This window comes from Leptonotus elevatus, chromosome 16 (assembly GCF_054856555.1).
Source record: "Leptonotus elevatus isolate MCC_2025b chromosome 16, RoL_Lele_1.0, whole genome shotgun sequence".
Taxonomy (NCBI): Eukaryota; Metazoa; Chordata; class Actinopteri; order Syngnathiformes; family Syngnathidae; genus Leptonotus; species Leptonotus elevatus.
In genome coordinates, this window is record NC_141254.1 from 13,991,146 (window position 1) to 14,012,491 (window position 21,346).

The following is a 21,346-nucleotide window of genomic DNA, read 5'->3' on the forward strand; positions in this document are numbered from 1 at the left end:
ATTAGCCGAAGCAGAGGGTATCAAACCTGTCCTAAAATAGCTACATGCTGTGATGGTCATACTAGTGGGTAAGTTTGTTGAAGTAGGAGCCAGGGCTTGTTTTGCTCCGGTCAGGCAGCAGGCGTTAAATGGGCATAAACTCTTCGAGCAGCCGAGTGGACAGAGAAAGGTCACAAAGTCCTGAATTGCCTTGTCAGCTAAAGGATGATGCCTCCCAGAGAAGGAGAAAGGTGATGATCTATGATAAGTGTGAAATTGGAGGTCTTGTATACCGTCTCTATCTACCTTTGGCGTCTGTTTATACCAAGTGGTGGTCCTCAAGCTCTTGTTCTTCTCCTCAAAGTCTCGGAGAAACTCGCCACCCAGCCATTTCTGCAATGCTGATGGTGATTAATCAATTCACCAGATTGGCTTTGCAGTCTGACAGGAGAAGGACCCTGACAAGACTGATAGAGACTAAGGAAGATGTATATGTGTCTCGATTGCTTAATATCACCAGCCAACATTATACATGGTCCAGTTGTCCTTATGTAGAAGAACACACCCGTGGTGTGGTGTGAGTTTGGGGCCGAGGTGGGAGCTGAATGGAAGGATTTGATTCAAGTTTTGCTCCTCTGATTTTTTTTATGGTTTTAAAGAAGCTATGATTCAATGACAGAACACCCAAGATGCAATAAGTACACTTTGTTGTTATGTTGGTGGAATGTATGTACTAACCACTAGTGTTACGCTTTAGACCACACTTGCCTGAGATCAGAGTACACCAAGAACAAGACAAGACCAAGACTCTTGTGAGTCGACACTTTGACATGGTCACACAATCTCTGGGGATTGAACCCACAACCGCTGGGTGGAGAGACGAGCACTCTACCACTGAGCCATGCCACCCCAAGAACTATTGAAATGATCCCTAAACATATTGTAAGACTGATCTTGACTACTAATAACAGAATATTGCAATAGTAGTTTCAGAACCTAAGATAACTAAATAAGAAAGTATTGCTTAATTAAGTCACCAGTCCTCTGCACACATTATGTATTTGATTATTTTCATTGATTTTTTTGTTTGTTTGTTTGATTTTGTGTGTGCGTGTGTGTGCGTGTGTGTGTGCAATTACTCTGAACAATATATCAACTTTGAAGTTAATTTTCCCGAAGTTTCATCCAGGTCTGATACATCATGCAGATTGCTTTATTTGGCAGAAATGTATATTTAAATTGAATTTAACATGTTCAGTCTTCTATATTTTGGTTACATTTTGTCATATCAGGTTGTTACTTTTGTATAATTTCATTTATGGAATTATTTATTTGATGAAACAATGTGTGCCTATTGTTGTGGGTATTATGATTGTTGTGCTTTTCATCTTCTTTTCCCTGTGGAATGTGTAATAATTAGCAGAGTTGTTAATGTTGTTTTGCCATGGACAGCATAAATGTTCATGTTTTTATACCCCAAGGATAAGGATGTCCATGCTCTCAAGCATGCTTTTTTTAACATGTTCAAAGACTCGTATGATGCTTCAATGCTCTCATGACAATTGCACATCATTTTGCTTCCTTTGCAACAGTTGCTAATGTGAATGCACCTCTGCCCCATCCTCCCTTTTCATGTTTATTTCTAGGATCACTTCACTCCAGAGTGTAAGTTCAAGGAGAGTGTGTTTGAGAACTACTACGTCACATACTCCTCCATGCTCTATCGGCAGACCCAGTCTGGTCGCGCTTGGTATATCGGTATCAACCGTGATGGCCAGGTCATGAAGGGCAACCGGGTGAAGAAGAACAAAGGAGCCGCACATTTCCTGCCTAAAGTTATCGAGGGTCAGTTTCCATTTTTATGAGCTTGGTCAGTTATTAGGGATGGGCATTCAGTAATCAACTGCAAGTTGAGTTAATGATCACACAATCAATGAATCTTTAGTTCTCATTTACTATAGTGATTTTAGATATGTAAAATTTTAAATGATTTCCCATGAGATGTTGACACGCAGACCCTAGGGCTGGATGATGAATCAATACCAATATGCATCGTGACAGACACAAGATCAATATCAATAGAAAATCATGAGGTTTCTGTTGTATGGACAGTGAACGAAGGGGAACGAGATGTACTGAAATGATTCACAAATACGCATTTACGGCATGGATGTAAACATTACACATAGAGTCCATTACAATGAACACAACAACTGTGTAGATTCCTTGAACATTTGTTTTTCTACCAGATATATTGAACAGTATTTTTTCTCTGGATTTGTCTGTACCTTATCTTTACCTGTTGATTTTTTTTTTATTATTTTGATTAGGTTAAAAAAAAATCTTAAGTTATTTATAGTAGGCGTGTCAAAATGAGTGTGTTAATTTAGAGTTCATTTAAAGTTCCTGACACGTAATAACGCATATATTTGTGGAGATTGGAGTCAAGTTGTGTTTCAAAACTTAAAAAATGTCCAGAATTTTGCAAGTTACTTCATGTTAAAGATTAGATAGCTCATAATATGAAAACAATAATGCACTGAGCTGTCACTAATGTCTTTCAAATGCAATTATGCCATCTAGTGGCAGACAACACAAATCAATATCACACTTTTTTTTTACAGTACATCTTTTTAATTTTAACTCAATTTTATGAATTATTATGAAATTATTGTATCAATGACTACAAGATGTAGACATGTTTCTATTAGTTAAAAAAAAACACTTTTATGTTGAAAGTATGACAAATTTGAAAAATATATTTTATTGTATATTTAGAACAGACATAACATTTCCAAATAACCGTGAGTTAACTATTGAAGTCATGTGATTAATTACGATTAAAAAAAATTATCACTTGACACCCCTAATTTATAGATATTGACTGATAGAAAATACTTATGTCGTATTACCTTTTTTTTTAGAGTATTGCCTAGCCCTACGCTGACCTCATTACAGTGAAAACTCTTTCCACCAGTTTTGGGTTGAAATCAAAGGATGAGCAACTCTCCCTCAAAAAGTTTTTAAGACTTCTGTATCAATTCCATTGTCTTGTTGAGCAGGTTCATCATCTCCAATTACTAGTGAGTGTGCACACGTCTGCGTGACTTCATTTTAACTTGCAATCCCGTCTTGACCCGATGAACTGCACTTTCTTTTTGGTTGTTGACAAGAAGGGTGCTCAGTTTAGCCTCTTGCTTTGAGACAGTGTTGATACTGATAAAAGAAAGTTTTATCTCATGTCTAAAATTCTCAACTACTGATTGGTGGATTTTTAATGCCCATCCCTAATTTATATTTGAAAGTATAACAAGAAAGAGAATATGTTTTCCAGTAATTGTAGTGATTATTTCTTTGCTGTACAGTTGCAATGTATAAGGAGCCATCGCTACATGAGCTCACGATTGAGCCTGTGAGTCCTCCGCGGAAGACAACCAAAACATCAGATTCACCGTCCTTAAAAAATGGACGGAAAGAAGCTCCCAAGGCTGATGCCTCATAGCACAGGAGACAGAGGGTGGGTCAGAGGGCAACAGTGACACTTGGAACAAAGTCACCCATCATGCACGGAGGACGGCTGGGTGAATGGCCCTCATGGTCCACTATTCCAGAAGTGCGCGATAAGATGCTGAGGGATGAAGGGTGAGCAGTCCATCAGCAGACAACAGGATGCGAGAGGAGTTCCCCCCACCCTTCACCACAGGCCCTTGTCACCACAGAATGACAGACCTGGCCCCTGGCCGTAACAACTTTCACCCCCTGTGCCAATGTTTGTCTTCAACTCAGCCCCTTCCAATTTCCTAACACACGGGCTCCTTCATTTGCCTGTTATCGTCATGCGTCATTTTCACTGTGACAGTCTTGTCTTTTCTCACATGCCTATGCAGTATTTTCTCTATTGTATTCGCACATTTACAAACCAGTCTCGACTTGATAATCCTCACCCATGAGCCCACTCTTGATCCCTAAAGTTGGTGACTGTGTCGCCCTGCCGGCTTTCCCCGCACCATCTGCCAACCAGCTCAGCTAATCATCAAGGTCAACTAAAGCTCAACAAGAGATGAAAAAGCTCAAAGAGTCGAAATGTCAAATGGAATCCCGGGTCAAATCAGGTCAGAGCAAGATGAGGATCTAGGAAAAAGGGATGATACAATATCAGAAAGTCTATTACTTAAGCCACTCAATAGCCACCAATACTTTGTAGCCATTGTTTTGAAGAAACCAACATTTATGTGACTATAGTCTCACAATACAAATAAAAATCCATAACTTCTTCATATTCCGATACTAAAATACAATAAAACCATTCACTAATCTTCCAAATGTTACTCATGTTAGTCATATTACCGCTATAAATCAATGAGGTTTTGGACAGGGACAAAAAAAATATCCATCTGAGTCAAGCCACCATACATCCCACAAAAAAAATTAAAAATAAAAAAATGACTGAGACACTAAAAGAGAATAAGTGACATTCTTGTTCGAGCCTCTCTACCCATCAGGTGATCATTTATCATTAGAGAGCTACCTCAAAGGCTACACATGAACAACTGGGTCATATTTTCAATCCAGCGTGGATCAGAACCTAGTCATCTGAAAACGAGCGGAGGTGTATACTTCACTCAGCATCTGCTGTCAGCATAAAGCCGGGTTTGAAGGCAAACATCAAAGCCAGAGGAGCCTCTGAGCAGGAGCACTTGTTATTCTGACGATGTCTGGCAGCTTATCCAGCCGCTCGCTTTATCAAATCACCTTGGAAGAATCACCCTCAAAAATGTAGCTGTCTGAGTGGATGTCTTGGTGGGACTGTGCCGCAACCCTTGTGTGTAGATGTCTTCGACGCTAACGATACACTTTATGCTTGTGGAGGAGTGTGTAAAGGTACGAGATACTGCAGGTAACCATAACCATGTCATTCAGAAAGAACACCAGCAAACACAAACTGCAATGATGATATAATAATAGTGGCCACCAAAAAATAAATACTTTTGCGCTCGTTCTAACAAAAATTAAGTTTGGTTTTATATAAAAAGCAGCATAATCTGTTTGCATTACTCCCCTAACCACTTGGAAATAACGGCAATAGATTTTTGTGGCTTTCTGTGGCAAAAGATAATATTTTGTGCACTTTATATGTTCAATACATTTTCAGATTGGGCGGTGGCAGGACTTGACATTGTTGTTGTGCAATTGTCTACTAGGTTTTGTTGAAATTAGGACATATATTCTTATAACATAAAGTGAAAGTGAATTGGAGGCCTTACAATTGTGTTGTACAGAATCAGGAATTGAATGTTAGATTGTATAGAATATGCATACATACAATAGATGCATAAAGGAAGCCGTTTATGAAGAAATAGGTCACATGGATTCTTCAGGAATCTTCTTTTCAGTAAGGTATGCAAGATGTTTGCCAGGGATATATGAGCATGTGTGACACTGTGAGTTATTTATGACAGGGAGTTTATGGATGAAATTACATATTTTAACAAAGTCCTCTGTTTTTCTGTGAGTTTCAAGGCGAAATTGTGTCCCCAAATGGGTTGTCATTGTCATATCTGCAGATAGAAAAGGGAAAAGCCAATGATCCCTGCATAGAAATATTGTATAATATCTAAGTGAGAGTCGGGAGTATTCCATAATGTCTCTTTAATGGATTTATTTAGCTGTCAGCCTGACAAAGATGGCACATTTTATGAGTTTATATTTTAAAATATCAGACATTCATATCCCTATGCTCTTTATGAAGCACTGGGGAAAAAAAGCCCTGAGTGCTCATAATGCTGAAGAATGCCCCCGCAAGTTGTCAAGACAGCAATGCAACATGTAGACAGAGAGGAAAAAAAGAATGTGTAAAAAAAAAAAAAAGAGAGAGAGAGAGAGAGAGAGAGAGAGAGAGACTGCTAATGAATGTGAAGTAAAGAATGGATTTGTTTAGGAGTAGAACAAAAAAGGAAGAAAACAGTAAGTTGCAAGTATGTGGAACAATTCAAGAAATGTTTAAAGTGTGTGCATGTGCGTCATTAATTAAGAGTTGGGTAAGACAAGACAGAGTGGAGGAGAGAAACAAAGGGCATGGGAAACAATGATCGATAGATTCAATGAAACACAAACAAGAGACTTGTGATGGTTGCAAAAATTACTTGAAGGTCTAGCAGAGACAGCAAAATCCATTTGTTCTCAAAGAACTCAGAGGCCAGGTGTTTGTAAAAAAAAAAGACGTTCTTGTTTCTGCAGAGCAATTAAAAATATGCTCCTGTCCTGACTAACGGTTTCCTCTGGTTAAAAACAGCTTGAGAAGACCGACTCTCTTCTATGCTATACGTTTAAGTTGAGACTAGATTCCTCAAACAAACCACCCACGCCACTAGGATCCCTTAATTGACTATGCAAGCCCTAGACATTGCTTGAAACATTAAAACATTACCTTCCTGTCCCAAAGGAGGACAACCCACAAAGCATCGGTGAGGCTTACACGCAATAAAGAATATTAAAGTGCTGTAAAAGTAGCAGTGAGGAACAATTGAGTTGATGGACTTTTAAGCCGCTGTGGTAAAAAGAAATCATCGCTAAATTTTCCACTAACGAAAAGACGCTAATAAAACTCGTTCGATCTTGAAATAAGCACTTCAACAAAACACTAGCGGATCCGGATTGCTGTAACTAATCACAATGTTTAAAATTGGTGGCGCAGAATAAATCCATTACAACGTAAAATTATTGTTTTTCTTTTTTTTCAGTAACATAAGTAATTCAAATGCAACCACAAACAACAGCTCTCGCTATCACTACCCCAAAACACAAAATGTCTGTTTTGCTTCAGTTCTTTGCATTAGGAGCCAGTACAACGTTGCAGTATTTCCATGTTCTTTCTCTTTGCAAGACATGCATGTTGAAACGTGAACATACCAGTAATCAGACTATAGAACATCTGTGTACACCCTCCGCTGAATAATTGTCAATGACAACATAAAGGTTATTTACTTGCACTCGACAATGTTCTACAGTCAGTATGTTGAAGCTATGTGTATACAAACTGATAATTTTACTACAGACTGAGGTACAAAATCAATTAATCATCCATCTGAGAATATGATAATTCTGTTTGAGGAAGATTTATTTTTGATTGATTTGTAGTTCAAGGTAGGTTCCGCCCAGAAGTGTTGCTCCATTTTGTCTTCCTAATTTATGCAAATGGTGAGAATGAGTCACTAATTCTATTCACTCCAGTGGGAAAGGAGAATATGAGCACGGATTATGACCGATGATAGTAAAAACTACTCATAACTTTCACAGGCTTCATATCTTGAAATTAACCATCTTTATAAAGAATACTGCTCAGCAGCCCTTTATCTCACACTTACAGTTTTGCTGATTTTTCTTTAAATGGAGTATTTCTGACAATAAATGGAGAGATTCTAAGTGGTCTTTATAAGCTATTTAGCAGTGTGCTATATTATAAAAATGTGACTGTGTCAGAGTTATATCATATATAAGTGTATGCTATGTCGATTATACATTGAGTATAGTGTATGAGTAGTACTATATGTCAAGTCCTTTTTGTTCTGTTTATAGCTCTCAATATATGTTGTCTGTTTTTGTTTTTGGTTATTGTGTTTAATAATTTCCAATGCAAAGGCAGAATGGTTCTTCCTCTTCAAATATGATCTCTTTTTGGTCTGTTTTTTTTCCCTTTTGTTTGCACTGACGCATCTTTACAAATGTGCCCCCCCCCCCTCCTTTGTGTGACCTTCATCCCAGCTGAATCCTACTGTGTGACTAAGTTATACGTTTGTGAAAGATGTACTCAAGTGAAAACAGAGAGAAGAAAAATGACCAAAGCTCACATGTGTCCTGTCAAAACCAACAATGACCTTTGTGGGCTCAGAATTCTGGTCACGCACGTCTTCCAAAAAGTTTCCTTAAACTCTCTCTTGCTCGCTCACTCGATCACTCTTTCTATTCTCTCTTTTCTGGACTCTGTGTGTGTCAATCTCACAATCTTCTTGTCTTCCAAAAAAAACTAACCTTTTCAGAAAAAGAAGAGAGCTGATTTAAAGCCATAAAGGAACATGGGCCTTGGCATTGATTGGCCAAATAGAGCTGGTCTGGATGTGCAGGCCCCTACGGATTTAAACACATGGTGGACTTCAAAAGAGCCAAAATAAAGCAACAAAAACTGGCTTTTTTTTCTTCTTTCAATTCCATTGGAATGAAAACTGGCAATATGCAATGGAACTTTTTTACCCGTTTGAAATCAAGGATGTGAATATTCAACAGGGGATTGAACTGCAATGGATTTGCTATGGCAATCTTTGATCTGCAATAATAATTATTACGTGTCTAGACTGACAAACGTTTTTGTTTTTTCCTTCAATGTACGTCTCTGTGGTTTGACTCGTTGGGGATGACTCCCTCTCAGTATCTACAGACACAAGCCCTCGATTTGCCCTCTCGAGTAACCTGATGTTCCATCATACCTGTGTATATTTCTACAACAACTCCTATAACTGAATTGAAAGGAGATGTGCTATTCTGGAATATTATTCAATAAAACTGCATATATTTGTATTGTTGTAAGCAGTGCTGTTCTTGTTTTGCCCCCCCCCCCCCAAAAAAAAAAAAAAAACACATGCACACATAGCCTACTATATGAAGGGAATACAATGGAAGAACATTGACCCTCACTTTGACATTGTATTTTTTACCACCCACCATTGTCACCAGATCAACAACGTTTAACAAGTTGATTGAAACACTGGTGCGCAAACACTACATTGCTAGCATAAGAACATACTTTAGCACATTTAAAATGCACTACAAAACCTAAAACTAAACGAAAACTGTACAGTGTTTTCAAATGTTTAATTACTTGTCAACAAATTAGTCAATCTAGCATTTCCACTTGATATGAGCAATCGAGTGCCATACTAAAATAATTTTACCAAAAGAAGTGCAATTCATGCGACTCTATAGCAATAATAAACGTTAATATAGCCAACCAGGATAGTTAAAACTTAGCCAAGATGTCAGTCATCATGTGTTTACTCAATGACTGCAATTTGTGTCAACTTCCACAAGGTGGCAGGACAAAATCCCCCACTAATGTGTTAAATTGCTTCTTGTCGAATTAAGAATTCAGTTAGTGAAAATCACACATGCAATGTCACTAAATGCTAGCGAGTAATTTACACCTGTTAAAAAAAAAAATAAGTACACTTGTGTCTCGTTAATTTAATTTGATATGATTTAATGTCATTTAATTTTATATAATGTGAATTATAGCGCAAAAATGGGACAACGGTTGTCCATTTGCCAAAAAAATAGGTTGGAATAGCCTGAGAAAGCCTGAAGGAATTTGAATACTTTGCCCTGAACGATTCAAAGCATTTGAGGAATCTGAAAGAAATGTCAATGACAAGCAAGCTCAATGACATTTCTCTACAGAACTCAAACGAGAGCTGACATACACTAGTCACAAATAAGTTCAAGATCTGCGGCTTCTGTGTGAACTTTCAGGATGAATAAAATGCACTAGAACTGTTACAGGTGCATTTAATTTGACCTTCACTGACTTTTGCACAACCTGCTGTTCTCAATGGACACCTGTTGTGAATTGTGCTATAACCACGCTTTTGCTTAACTATATTTTATAGACAAGTAGCTGGACACACTTCTTAATATTTAAAAATGAACTGATCAATAAGGAAGTTGATTAGACATTGTATTTCCCCTGAAACGTGATCCAATGTTTATAAAGACTTTCTGAATAACTGCAACCTTCCAACTTTGTGGGAACAATTTGGAGAAGGCCATTTTTCATTCAAGCTTGACTGTGTCCCTGTGCAAAGTACATAAAGACATGCTTGGATGAGTTTGGTGTGACAGAACCTGTACAGAACCTTGACATCAAGACCATGAGACACCTTTGGGATCAACTAGATCAGAGCTGGTGAGCCATCAGGCTATCCATCAGGTCCAACATATTGACAAATAACCTGGTGCTGTGAAAAATGGACACCTTGATCATCTTACTTATTTTCGAATACAACTCCAAAGTGTGTCAAAGTAGTGTCAGTCATATATTTCATTCTTTTAAAATATGTAACAAATATAATACGGCATGATATGAGTGTATTCGTAAGATGAAAAGGGGAAACCATAAAATAAAATAAAAATCCCTGCTTCCAAAATATTCCTCTGTATGATCAATGGTGAAGTCGACTGTTTTTGTAAAGAGCCAGGATTAACCCAGAATATATCAGATAGATGAATAGATGCAATTACAACTAGTTCACAGCCCAGCAGTCAATTAGACAGTACAATGTCAGAATGATTACCATGCTAAATGGATAGCTCATGTAGCACGGATTAGGGTAATTAACTTACAACTCATAGTCATGATCAAGCTGAGCAGCATCCGATCCGGTAGATTACTGTGCATGTGTTCCAGGCTGACACTCACTTTCACAAAACGTTCCCCTTTTGGATGTGACCTAAAACAGAGTTTAAAAATAATAAAAATCTATAACGTACACAATTTCTCTTTATGACTCTAATCCGTCAAGCCAGAGCATCTCAAAAAAACATTTCTGTGGTTTTCCAGTACAAAGATAAGATAATTCACAGTTTACAGCATGCAAAGCAAAACAGTCTGAGCTCAAACTGAATACAGCTTTTCATAAGGATTAACGCATTTGGCCAAATATAGCTCTCACATTCGCAAAAATAACTTCAGAGTGTGCCTGTGACTATGAATTTCAACAAACATTTGAAAAAGTTTGAAGATAAGAAAAGTTTTAGATACGCTGGATTTCTTTTTTAGATTCAGATTTTAATTTGGTCAATGGTCTGATTGTTTGTGTGGTTCCTTTAAATCCAACACTTGGCGGGCCACTTTGCTCGCCCACGAGATGGAAAACGTTGGCTCTCGCTCTGGTGTAGACAAAAACCTTGACAACAAAGTTTCATCAAGGTGATGAGTCATCAGCTCCTGTCATATTTGTCAGGTGACAAGGTTGAATCTTAATTACAAAACTTTTGCCCAGTATTTAGCAGAATTAAGATACTTAGCTAATTCATGTCATTATTTTGGATTTCGAGGAAACGCTTTGATATTTAAATAATATGTCAAAGCGGGTGACTCACTTCATAAGAAATTAAAGATCCAGCACACATTAAGCTTGGGAGCGTTAATTGTCACCAACCAGGAAGCAGCAGCAGACAGTAGACCCAGAACAGACACAGCCCCTGTAGTAGTAAACAGATTGATACTCTTTGTAATAGTTTCAATTGTTTCTCTTCAAGTGAGTAATTATTTTGGTCATCTAGTTGTGACAGTTGAAAAACTAAATTAAAGCCCGCCTCTGCAGTGTGACTCATAGAGCCAGCGGGCAAAGTCTAGTCAGTATCAATGTAAACAGAATATGCCAAAATGTCAACACAGTTGTATCAGTGTTGTATTTAACTTTGTCATAGATTAAATAAGACAAGTATGCTGGGGAAATAAGTAAATGGCAGCATTGTGGTCTAGACGTGAATATGTAAAATTATAGCTCCTATTAATTGAATGCAATATAGCCCTAAATGTATATTATGTAATTTTTGAAGGAAAAAAATCATGTTTTGAAGCAGAATATTCAAATAATATTCATGTAAATAACTTATATTAATAATTAGATTGTGTACATGTTGGAAACAAGAGCAAAATATAAAAAGTAGTAATGCTAAAAATGTCAATAAATAAGTAAAGCTTGCGTGTGTGGGGAATAAATTGGCTTGTGTGATTTCAGAACTTCAGTGTGTACAATACCTGACGTGACGATACATGAACATTCGGCAGGCACACACACTTATATGATTAGCGGATGTTTAAAAAAGAAGAAGAAGAGAGAACGTCTAGAATGACATGAAAAATTGGAAAGAAATTCCCCCAAAAGCCGAGCCCTGAACAACAGTATCTACCAACCCTCGTTTGCCTTGTCGCGGTACAGCAGAACTTTTCCGGAAATGCCGACGTCATGAAACTTGAGGCGTTCCTTCAAGCGGCGCACGCGTCGAAACTACGTGCGCGTACCCGCCCACCTGCAACAGAAACCGCCTAAAAAGCTCGCTCCCGTTGTCCCCTCCCCATTCAAGGTGCGGCAAAGCAACAGGTGCGCAAGGTGACATCGTCGCCCACAGAAATACCGCCATTAAATATATATATTTTTCCTTTACACTTTTTAAGAAAGACTGGAATTGTTTCCACAATTTTTTAATTGAAATAGTTTAGTTTTGGGTTTTTTACCTTTCGATTTTGGGATATTTTGAGCAGGTGCGGACATCGCCTACCTATTTTTTTGAAGTCGGCTCGTCGTCGAAGAGGAAGAAGACAAAATGGCCAACTCGGGTTTGCAGATGTTCGGATTCGCCCTGGCGCTTCTGGGCTTAATTGGCTTGATAGTGGGCACAATTTTGCCCCAGTGGAAGATGTCGGCGTATGTCGGGGACAACATCATCACAGCAGTGGCCATGTACGAAGGCCTTTGGATGTCCTGTGCCTTCCAAAGCACAGGACAGATCCAATGCAAGGTCTACGACTCCATCCTCCAGCTCAACAGTAAGTAATTCTTTGTTATACTTGAGATTTGTAATAATAATCTCCCGAAACGACTTTTCTAATATCGATAATTTGTCTTAAATGTGCCCATTCGAGTAACAGGAACAAAAGTAAGCAAATGAACCACACCTGTAATGGGGAAGCTACCAACCGACTCTTTAAGCTCCCGTTATACCTGCCCCATGTATTTGCAACTGTAAACGACACTCGGATTCCTGTTGCTCGACCGAACCGGTTTAGTCACTTATTGACTTTAATTCTCCCCGACGAAAAACAAGAATGCCGTCCCCACACAAGCACGTTGAGGTCTGAATGATAAACTTTTCTTTCTTTCACTTTATTTTTTAAACTCCAACCCACGCTGCGTTTTAAAATGGCTGCAAAATCATCTAGTCGAAAAATGACTGTTGGCCTCACATTCAAGGAAAGTGGCACAATCTGAAACTGGTGGATTTAAGTTGACTCTATTAACTGCCTTTTTATGATTCTTAAATGTGTGAGGTTAAAAGCGGAGGATAAATGGGTCGTTTATATTATTGCTATATTCAACTCCAGGCACATTTTCCCAATCTTTACAAATGTGTGCACCCGCCATTCATAAACATTGGTCGACTAAAGTTCATTTCAGAGTCAATAATGGTTTGATGTTGAAAAATGCCAACCAAATGAGCACTGCATGTCAGAATGCACAGAGAATCTCTTTGTTTGTGGATAGAGGTCACTAGCCGTAAAATGTTAACCTGTAGCCAGCATGTGACATTAGGAGTGTCCTCCATTTTGCAACCTGAAACCCGGTCAGACCTGTTTGAGTCACTCATACTGTCACACTTGAAGTCCCCCGCTTCAATAAATGTGTTGTAGAGGGTGAACACTGGAAGTCTATAATAAAATAAAATGCTTCCCTTTTTTTCTTTTGCCACAGGAATTAAGCAGTCATTAACTACTCGACTTATTTTTGACCTTTTTTTTATTCAGGTGCCCTCCAGGCAACGCGCGCCCTCATGATTGTGAGCATTATCGTAACGGTGGCCGGCTTGGGCGCGGCCGTCATGGGGATGAAGTGCACCAACTGTGGCGGCGATGACAAACTGCGCAAGTCTCGCATTGCCATGGCAGGGGGCATCATCCTACTGATTGGAGGTAAGGAGTTATATACTTGCACACATGAATATGTAAAACCTTTTTTTTTTTTTTTTTTTTTTTAATGCCGTTCTTTGGTTACCCACAGCTTTGTGCGCCATTGTCGCCTGCTCTTGGTACGCTCATGACATCATCCAAGCTTTTTACAACCCTTTCACTCCAGTCAATACGAAGTGAGTACTTGTCAATTTTGAATCATTTTATATGGATTTTATCTAAATGATATAAATTGGGGTCATATACTCTTGCTTTGCTTTTCTGACTGGTTTGTCTTCTTTTTTGAAGGTACGAGTTTGGGTCGGCCGTTTTCATTGCCTGGGCTGGAGCCTTCTTGGTTGTAATTGGCGGTGGCATGCTGGCAGCGTCTTGCCCAAAAGGCAAACCTTCACCAAAGTATCCCATCTCCAGACCACCTAGCACCACCAAGGAATATGTTTGAGCAGGATGACAATGAAAGAAAACGGCTTTAAGGAACTTTTTTTTACATGCAGCATCATTTATCTCAGAAATGGTCAAGAAGGCAATACATATCTGTGTGTTTTAGTTTTATTCGAGGCAACGTTCAAATGTTACTGTTAACGTTTTAGCCACGTTAAGGTTGTGAGCTACTCAAGAGACCACATCGACATTGTACTGTCCGGAACTATGCAGTCCAAATCTTAGACTTGTATACTATTGACACTTAAGCATTTAACTTTTATATGAATGTAAAAACACGTTATACCATTGGACATGCTTTAAACTACTGTGGACTTTGACCAGCGCTTTAAAATCTATGGCGTTCATGAGAGTAATATAAATGCACTGGACTGAGACGGCATAAAGCAGGAAACATTTAAAACCTTTCACAACTTTCAGGCTGAATGCTTACACGTCAATCATCTGGCACCTGAGAAGCAAGATTACAATTTTTTTTGTGTGTGCCTTTTTATTTATATGAAGACAAATGATTAACACAGTTGTCTCCTTTTAATCAAGTGCCAGAGTGAAATGATTAATTTTACACTAATGATTTCTTTCAGCAAGATTGCCAATTTTGTTTGTCACTCATAACAAATCAGTGAAGATGTTCAGTGGGATAAATACTGTTGTATGTTAATGGATTTTGTTTGTACTCCTGTTTTTATTCATGGTTGTTGCACTCCCTTTTTTTTAAAGTTTTTTTTTATTTTATTTGTAATGAAGTTTGTGTTGTACATAAGTGAAAATAAACAATTGTCTCTTAACTGTTACTTGACACTTGGAGATGAATGAAATTTTGAGCTGTCAAGGCAAAAAAAAAGCCTAAACTTAACGCAATGGCCTCATCTCGTTCACAAATACAAGTCCTTTAAGAAAGAGTATATCTAGTAATGTTGGGATGGGAAGTATGAAAGAATTTCTACTAGTCTTTCAGAATGGGGAATGATAAATGGCACCATTTGTAGTGTCAACACAACTTTAAAATATTAAACATGCACAACCAGAAAACTGTCACTTTGTGGTGTGAAACTGGAACAGTATGATGCGGAATTAGAGCATATCCAAACAAATCGATGTAAAAAAAATTGTTTCCAGATAATGTAGGGTATTGATGAATCATTTAGTAATGGGGGGGGATCTTCGGAGTAAACAAGTTTTAATTTATTCCTACTTGTTTTTAGACTTACGGTAGCTACATGGTGTTTCAGAATGTGTATGTTCAGGGACTCACTTTCAAGTTTTAGAGGCACTTTTCTCACCGCATCACATTAGAAATAAAGTCAGTAGCTTTGATTTTACTGCCACCTCGTGGCACAAATTAACTCAGTCCAAGTATGTGTTCTATTGCTGATAAACTGGACACAATCTTTCATGCTTCAACAAAATATAGCCGGTCGAGATGGGATGTTTTTAGTATAAAGTCACTATAAAGGCCTGTTTTTTTAGCTCATTTCTCTTCAATGATTCCAAGATGTATTTGCGCTGTCCAATCATTCCCTTCAATTTGTCATTGAGTGTCCTGGGATTTTATGAAACGACTCAACGCTTCTCATTTTTTTTCTCCTCTGCCCTGATTCTGGCGGACTCCGTTATTCTTTCTTCATCCCCCCAGGCCGACCATGAAAGTAATAAATGGCAGGGTTCTAAAGTGATCACCCCAAGTGACCCCAATGTGCTTGTTTGCTTTTCAACTTAAGTCACATTTTAGAACCATGGGGCTCGAATAAACAAAAATGTGTATATTTAATGTCACTATTTCTACTGCCATATATATATATATAAAAAATCGGCTCGGGGTACACTGCTTTATCATTCCATTAAATGTGGGCCATATCCCAGCATGCACCTGAGTGATTTGTGAATTATTCATGACAGAACATTAAGGAAGAAAAAAAATCTCACCAGATGAAATAATGCACTGTTTAAAGTAAAGCAAAATGAGTGGAAGAAAAAAAGTGTGAAACATTAAAAAAAATCTCATAACCCCGTTATTGTAACCTTTTTACAGGGGCATTAAAATTTCTCCCTATCAAAATAACACACTTCCAGTGTCAATCAAATCTCATAGTAGATTCTGGAATACACTGAATTATATTCATCACCTATCTCAAGTTTGCAGAATAGTTTATGTATAACAGTAGTTACGCAATATCAACATGGCTCAAAATGGGTATCGCATCCCAGAATTTCGGTTAAAACCACTTTTTGTGCAATGCTTACTTCTAAAACTAAAATTCACAACCACAAACATGCATTTTAATTGCCATAATAAAATCAGCAAAGTTGACAGCCACAAGTTAGTTAACCATCTTTATTGAAAGCTTGGAATGGTCTTCACTTGAACAGGTCTTACACTCAGTTGTCACATTAGCTTTCAAACCTTTGATGCAAATTGTGGAAAAACTGACCAATGGCTGATAAGGTAGTATCACGAGTAAGCTAATATGATTTCCTGAAGTGTTTTTTTCCCCTTGAAGTAAACAAAACTATTTCTAATGGACGGCAAGAAAGAAACACAAAGAAAGGCAATTTAAGCTACAAAAATCCAAAATCATAACATCAACTTGGTTTCCCAAATGTCCTCAATTTTTGTGTGAGCCAACATCGATGTAGACTTTAGCCTTTGTTACAATGAGTGTTATTGTTATTCCAGAAGATCAACTCCTTGATATCACACAGCTTCGGGTGTCAATCTACAGGATCTTATATTTACATAAATGCCAACTTTCCAAGCCAGTCCTTGATGCCTTATTCAACAGTTCCAGTATGAATGTGCAAAAGATGGGCATGACCACGTGTAACCTCTTGATAGTAGCGTATTAGATGAGACTGTGTGAAGCAAAGAGGGGTTTTGGGTATAAGTATTAAAAAAACAAAAAGAAAAGAAAATATACCTAATAAAAATGCAGTTTATTTGGGGTCTGCCACAGTTTGTCTCCACTTCCACAGCTCAGTGATAACCTGAAGATGACAGAAAAAGCACAGTATTAATAGTATCCGACCTAAAACCTGCATTAACAATGAACATAGACGTGCCAAATATGCACACAATACCTTAGCATCAGAGACTCTATACGAATTCTTCACAAAGTTCTCAAATTTGGGCTGGGCTTTGGGCAGCGTTACTCCCTAAAACAGAATCAAAATTGACATGCTGTACAAAGACATTGGCTGATGGTGCAGACGAAAAACAGGCACGCGTGTCACATCACCAACCTTCTTCACGACCTCAGTCATTTTTGCCTGGATCTCAGGAAGCGTCAAAGTTTCCTTGGGGGATGTTGGTGTTTTGGGTGATTTGGGTGATTTTGCTTTTTGTTTGGGAGTCTTCACCTTCAAAGAGCAGGAGATGATATTGGTCATTTTGTTTTGGATTCTGTTGATTTTCAAAGGATTCATCTGACCGTGGCTGACCGAATAACTATTAAAAAGGTACGCGTTACACTTTATTGGGAGGAAAAAAATCCCGACAACAATATTTTTGTTAGGTATGTTAGACATCACTCTTTTCCCCAAACTGATACCAGACAATGACAGATAATTTTAAACAAAAGCCCACATATCCCAATACATAAAATTTCCTTAAAATTGCATAAAATTAATGGCAATTTCCTATTCTTCTAATTTATAGGTACTGGTCGTAAAACGGCCACCGTGAGTACTCGCCAATCCCTTATTTTTGCTATCATAAAATTTGGATAAATGGTTTTCATGCACATTTAATAACGTAAATGTTTTTTTTTAAACAATGTGCGCACATTTATTGATGATGCTTCTATTCCCGAAAGGAATATGCTGCATCGTTTGGCAGCAACACGGCTAAATGAGCCTCAAGAGAGAGATCTTCTTTCAGATGACAAAGTTGCAGCGTTGCAATTTGTGTTTAAAAGCACAAAAAAAAATTGGCTGCAAGGGAGCAATTCGTCACCATAAATGTTTATTTTTTTCAGCTTTTAGTTTAACTGGGAAACACGTGCCTAATCAATTATTACCAACTCAGGCGTACGTTAAGTTGTCCAGTATCCTGTAAAACGCCTACATTTATCAGTTCATGGTTTTCAGAGAACAAATAATACAGAAAATGAATCAGACCATAAACAAACCAATGCTAATTCTGTTTTTAAGTCAAAATTGGCCCCCCCAAAAAATGCAATTGCGGCCGTAATCGAGCGCGACTTCTTGTGCCGCATGATGAGTCGTGGTGGGGATAGTGTGCATCAGTTACCTGCTTTGCGGCCGGAGTGCTGGCTTTTGAGCTTTTACCATTCTGAGTGGATTTTGGTGTGGACTTTGCCTGTTAAATATGCAGCAGTTAGTGAGAAAAGAAGACCAGACCAAACTCAACTGGATATTCTAAAATGCTCACCTTGACGGGGGTTTTTTCCTCCTCCTCTTCATCGTCGTCATCATAATCATCATCCCTAAATTAAACATGTATATCAGTCATCAGGAAATAGTGGCAAAAAAACATTGCATTTAAGTAAAGGCTTGTTTGAAAATCCTTATTTTTCAATTAGCCGATGAGATTTAAACTCCACTCAAAGAGTAAAACATAATGCAACATAAATTCGCTGAATACGCACTCATCTTCGTCATCATCCTCTTCATCCACGGCGTCCAGCTTAATTTTTTTCTGCGCATTCTGGAAAATGTGATCAACGGCACATTTCAGTCAACAATAAACTATAAAAAGCATTGAACATTAAATGTGCAAGTGGCGATGACCACGCTGCCTTTTCAATTCATGCATTGACATAAAAAGCTAGCTAATTTGGCTTTCTAGTATAACTGATTCAGAATTCCTCGTAGGAATTGGTCAAAGTTTGAGCACTGACGTCACCCAAAATGGCTGCCTCAAAAAAAAAAAATTTTTTTGCGCGTGGTAATAATCATACGAGTCCATACAACGGGATCGTGTGTCATAGTCAATGTTATCGTTAACAAACCTGAGACTTGGAAGCAGGAGAGAGGGCGGGTCTTTTCTTGGACACTTTCACATCTTCCTCTTCCTCCTCCTCCTCTTCTTCTTCATCCTCATCGTCATCATCATCTTCAAACGACTGATCGGATTCCATCACTTCAGCAGGAATTCAGAAGAGTTAGCGAAATAGCATCTAAGCACCAATTGTATTTAGGCTATTTTATTCTAGAAACTCATCCAAATGTACTTACTCACTAGATGCTGCCCGCTGATATGGATCGGACCAGAACCAGATTTCAGACGGAAGACTGCGGGTGGTGAAATGGTGAAACCACCGAGGCACACCTGCGAAAAATAGCACAATCAGTAAAAACACCTCGCGTGCTGTGTGGTTGCACTTGTGGATGTTCTTCCAAGTGAGGACATCCTTTTAGCTATTTAGGATAGTAGTTCTCAACAAACATCTTTTGCAACATATATATAAAACATTTTTATTTTATTTCTCTCATATCCTTAACAGACAATCCCTGACAGTTGGCAGTTCTGTCTAAAAACTGCATCCGCTCACACACTCACACTAGGCAGGGTGGAGGGCTTCAGAGAAACCAGCACTGCTGCCGCCTTCTGACCCTCGGTGTCTTTTCCTTCCACCTCAACAAGATGAAGTTCATCTTTTGTGGCGGGGTCGGTACATGCCTGTGCGGACCAAAATACAATTCAGTTTGAAACTTTAAATAAGCAGTTGCTTTTAAGAACACCTGCAATTTAGATGTAAACAAAATGCACGGGTGGTTACCATCCGCAAATCCAGCTGATGGTCAAAGCCATCGTCGGCCGGATTGAACAGCACGTCCTTTCCAGATTCAAGCACACAACCTGATGAAGACAAAAGTTAAAATATCATGAGTTGAGACACAAATAACACATTTCAACCTGCGTTATGAAATACTGGCCCAGTTGCAGTGGCGCTCAGCCTTGTACATGGTAATTTTGAGCAGTAAAATTTTTTAACCACTCTGAACGTCTGTAAAAGTCGGGACTTTTGAGACTTGAGGACCACCGCACTACTGGCTCGACCATGCTTGCCCTTTACATTGATTGCTCATGTGCGCCATGATTTAATCAGTACTTCCTCGCAGGAACACACGGGGGCGCCACAGAAATCAAGGTGGATATTTCCACATGGCCTGGCCTAACCTTTACCGACAAGCAAAAATTCTAATAATCTGGGAAAATATAAATAAATCAATAAGAATGCTTACGTTGCACAATCTATGTTGGCAAGAACAACAAACTTAAAACACGACAATTCGAGTACTCCTTTATGTTGAGTGCATTGACCACTACGAAACGTATATATTTTTATTTTTTACAAAAAAAAACATCAACGTCGTCACCGAGTTATTAATATCTATAATAGATGGGTGAGAGAGTTGTACGACGAAATCGCGAATCTTCAAGGAAAACGATCATAAGAGGGTGGGGGGGGGAAAGCACCGTGGACCACATGTGAGAGCCGACGTTGAGGCTACAACTACCCGAAACAACCGAATTAACCCCTCGCCACAAAAAGTAAAAATACGGTCCAAGATATTGTAAGACAATCTGAAGAAGACGCTAAATAAAAAAAAATCCAGAGGACAAGTTTTAATATCAATACTGCTCGCGGAATTACAGGAGACGCCATGCTTTGGGCCAAACACGTGTGTAGCAGCGCTGGAGCAGAGTAGCTCACACACACATTCCCCCATTGTGACTAAACGTGCTACTTGAATACATGTCATGATCAATTCGCAATACAGCTCTACGTATTAAAGCCACTTATTACTTCATTTTCTTTATACATTTAATGTTGTCTCCCACAAACGCATGACGACAATATTCGGCATTGTTCGCATTCACAAAGTGACTCACCGTAAAGAAAGGTCTGTGGAGGCATTGGTACTTCATCTAAACCGTTCATTTTGTAAAATTAATAGACGATAACCGTGGAATTAAGGAATTTAAAAGTAGATAGATAATGTCTACAGACAGACAGACAGAGAAACGCTACACTTCTGCACTAGTGAGCTAACTGACGTGTTAACTCCACCCCCTCGCCTCTTCTTTTTCTTTTACTGTTTAACGGCGGCTCGCATACTGAAATGGCGCATTACCGCCACCTATAGATCTTTATTAATTACTGCTTTGGTTGACAATAAAGTTTAGATTAGTTCTTTCTTTTTGACCAAATAAATAAAAAC

At 38.5% G+C, this 21,346-nt stretch overlaps 3 protein-coding genes and 1 long non-coding RNA gene across 5 annotated transcripts in view; 2 read left to right on the forward strand and 2 right to left on the reverse strand.

The window, feature by feature from the left end:
- The window catches only part of fgf11b (fibroblast growth factor 11b), a 30,025-nt gene extending 21,477 nt beyond the window's left edge, over nt 1–8,548 (forward strand). Inside the window, exons 4-5 of the mRNA XM_086098651.1 lie at nt 1,626–1,824; nt 3,345–8,548. Of these exons, the coding sequence (XP_085954777.1) occupies nt 1,626–1,824; nt 3,345–3,481 (336 nt within the window). The 3' untranslated portion in view covers nt 3,482–8,548. The remainder of the gene's footprint in view (nt 1–1,625; nt 1,825–3,344) is intronic.
- Nucleotides 8,549–10,363: 1,815 nt separating this feature from the next.
- Nucleotides 10,364–11,972, reverse strand: LOC147160890 (uncharacterized). 2 transcript variants are annotated; one of them, XR_015097403.1, is made up of 3 exons: nt 11,948–11,972; nt 11,128–11,229; nt 10,364–10,475 (listed from the first exon to the last, which is right to left on the reverse strand). It is a non-coding gene; the product is annotated as an uncharacterized LOC147160890 (long non-coding RNA). The 2 variants fall into 2 exon arrangements; XR_015097402.1 differs by having other exon boundaries at nt 11,792–11,953.
- A 240-nt stretch (nt 11,973–12,212) lies between these two features.
- On the forward strand, nt 12,213–14,957 carry LOC147160891 (claudin-7-B-like). Its single transcript, XM_086099160.1, has 4 exons — nt 12,213–12,580; nt 13,556–13,720; nt 13,809–13,893; nt 14,006–14,957. The coding sequence occupies exons 1-4, from the start codon at nt 12,358–12,360 to the stop codon at nt 14,157–14,159; spliced, it is 627 nt and encodes a 208-aa protein (XP_085955286.1). The 5' UTR covers nt 12,213–12,357; the 3' UTR covers nt 14,160–14,957.
- Nucleotides 14,958–16,479: 1,522 nt separating this feature from the next.
- On the reverse strand, nt 16,480–21,204 carry npm1a (nucleophosmin 1a). The gene is made up of 11 exons (XM_086057949.1): nt 21,018–21,204; nt 19,900–19,979; nt 19,680–19,799; nt 19,355–19,448; nt 19,129–19,259; nt 18,766–18,824; nt 18,549–18,603; nt 18,408–18,476; nt 17,399–17,515; nt 17,237–17,311; nt 16,480–17,143 (listed from the first exon to the last, which is right to left on the reverse strand). The coding sequence occupies exons 1-11, from the start codon at nt 21,064–21,066 to the stop codon at nt 17,093–17,095; spliced, it is 900 nt and encodes a 299-aa protein (XP_085914075.1). The 5' UTR covers nt 21,067–21,204; the 3' UTR covers nt 16,480–17,092.
- Nucleotides 21,205–21,346: the final 142 nt, after the last annotated feature.

Bases quoted from the DNA above. Each gene is read 5' to 3' on its own strand.
- LOC147160891 (XM_086099160.1), top strand. From the start codon at position 12,358: ATGGCCAACTCGGGTTTGCAGATGTTCGGATTCGCCCTGGCGCTTCTG. The intron at 13,721-13,808 runs GTAAGGAGTTAT...GGTTACCCACAG, and splicing joins CATCATCCTACTGATTGGAG to CTTTGTGCGCCATTGTCGCC. The intron at 13,894-14,005 runs GTGAGTACTTGT...TCTTTTTTGAAG, and splicing joins TTCACTCCAGTCAATACGAA to GTACGAGTTTGGGTCGGCCG.
- npm1a (XM_086057949.1), bottom strand. From the start codon at position 21,066: ATGAACGGTTTAGATGAAGTACCAATGCCTCCACAGACCTTTCTTTAC. The intron at 19,449-19,679 runs GTGAGTGTGTGA...TATTTTTCGCAG, and splicing joins AGCCCTCCACCCTGCCTAGT to GTGTGCCTCGGTGGTTTCAC. The intron at 18,477-18,548 runs GTGAGCATTTTA...CATATTTAACAG, and splicing joins AGGAAAAAACCCCCGTCAAG to GCAAAGTCCACACCAAAATC.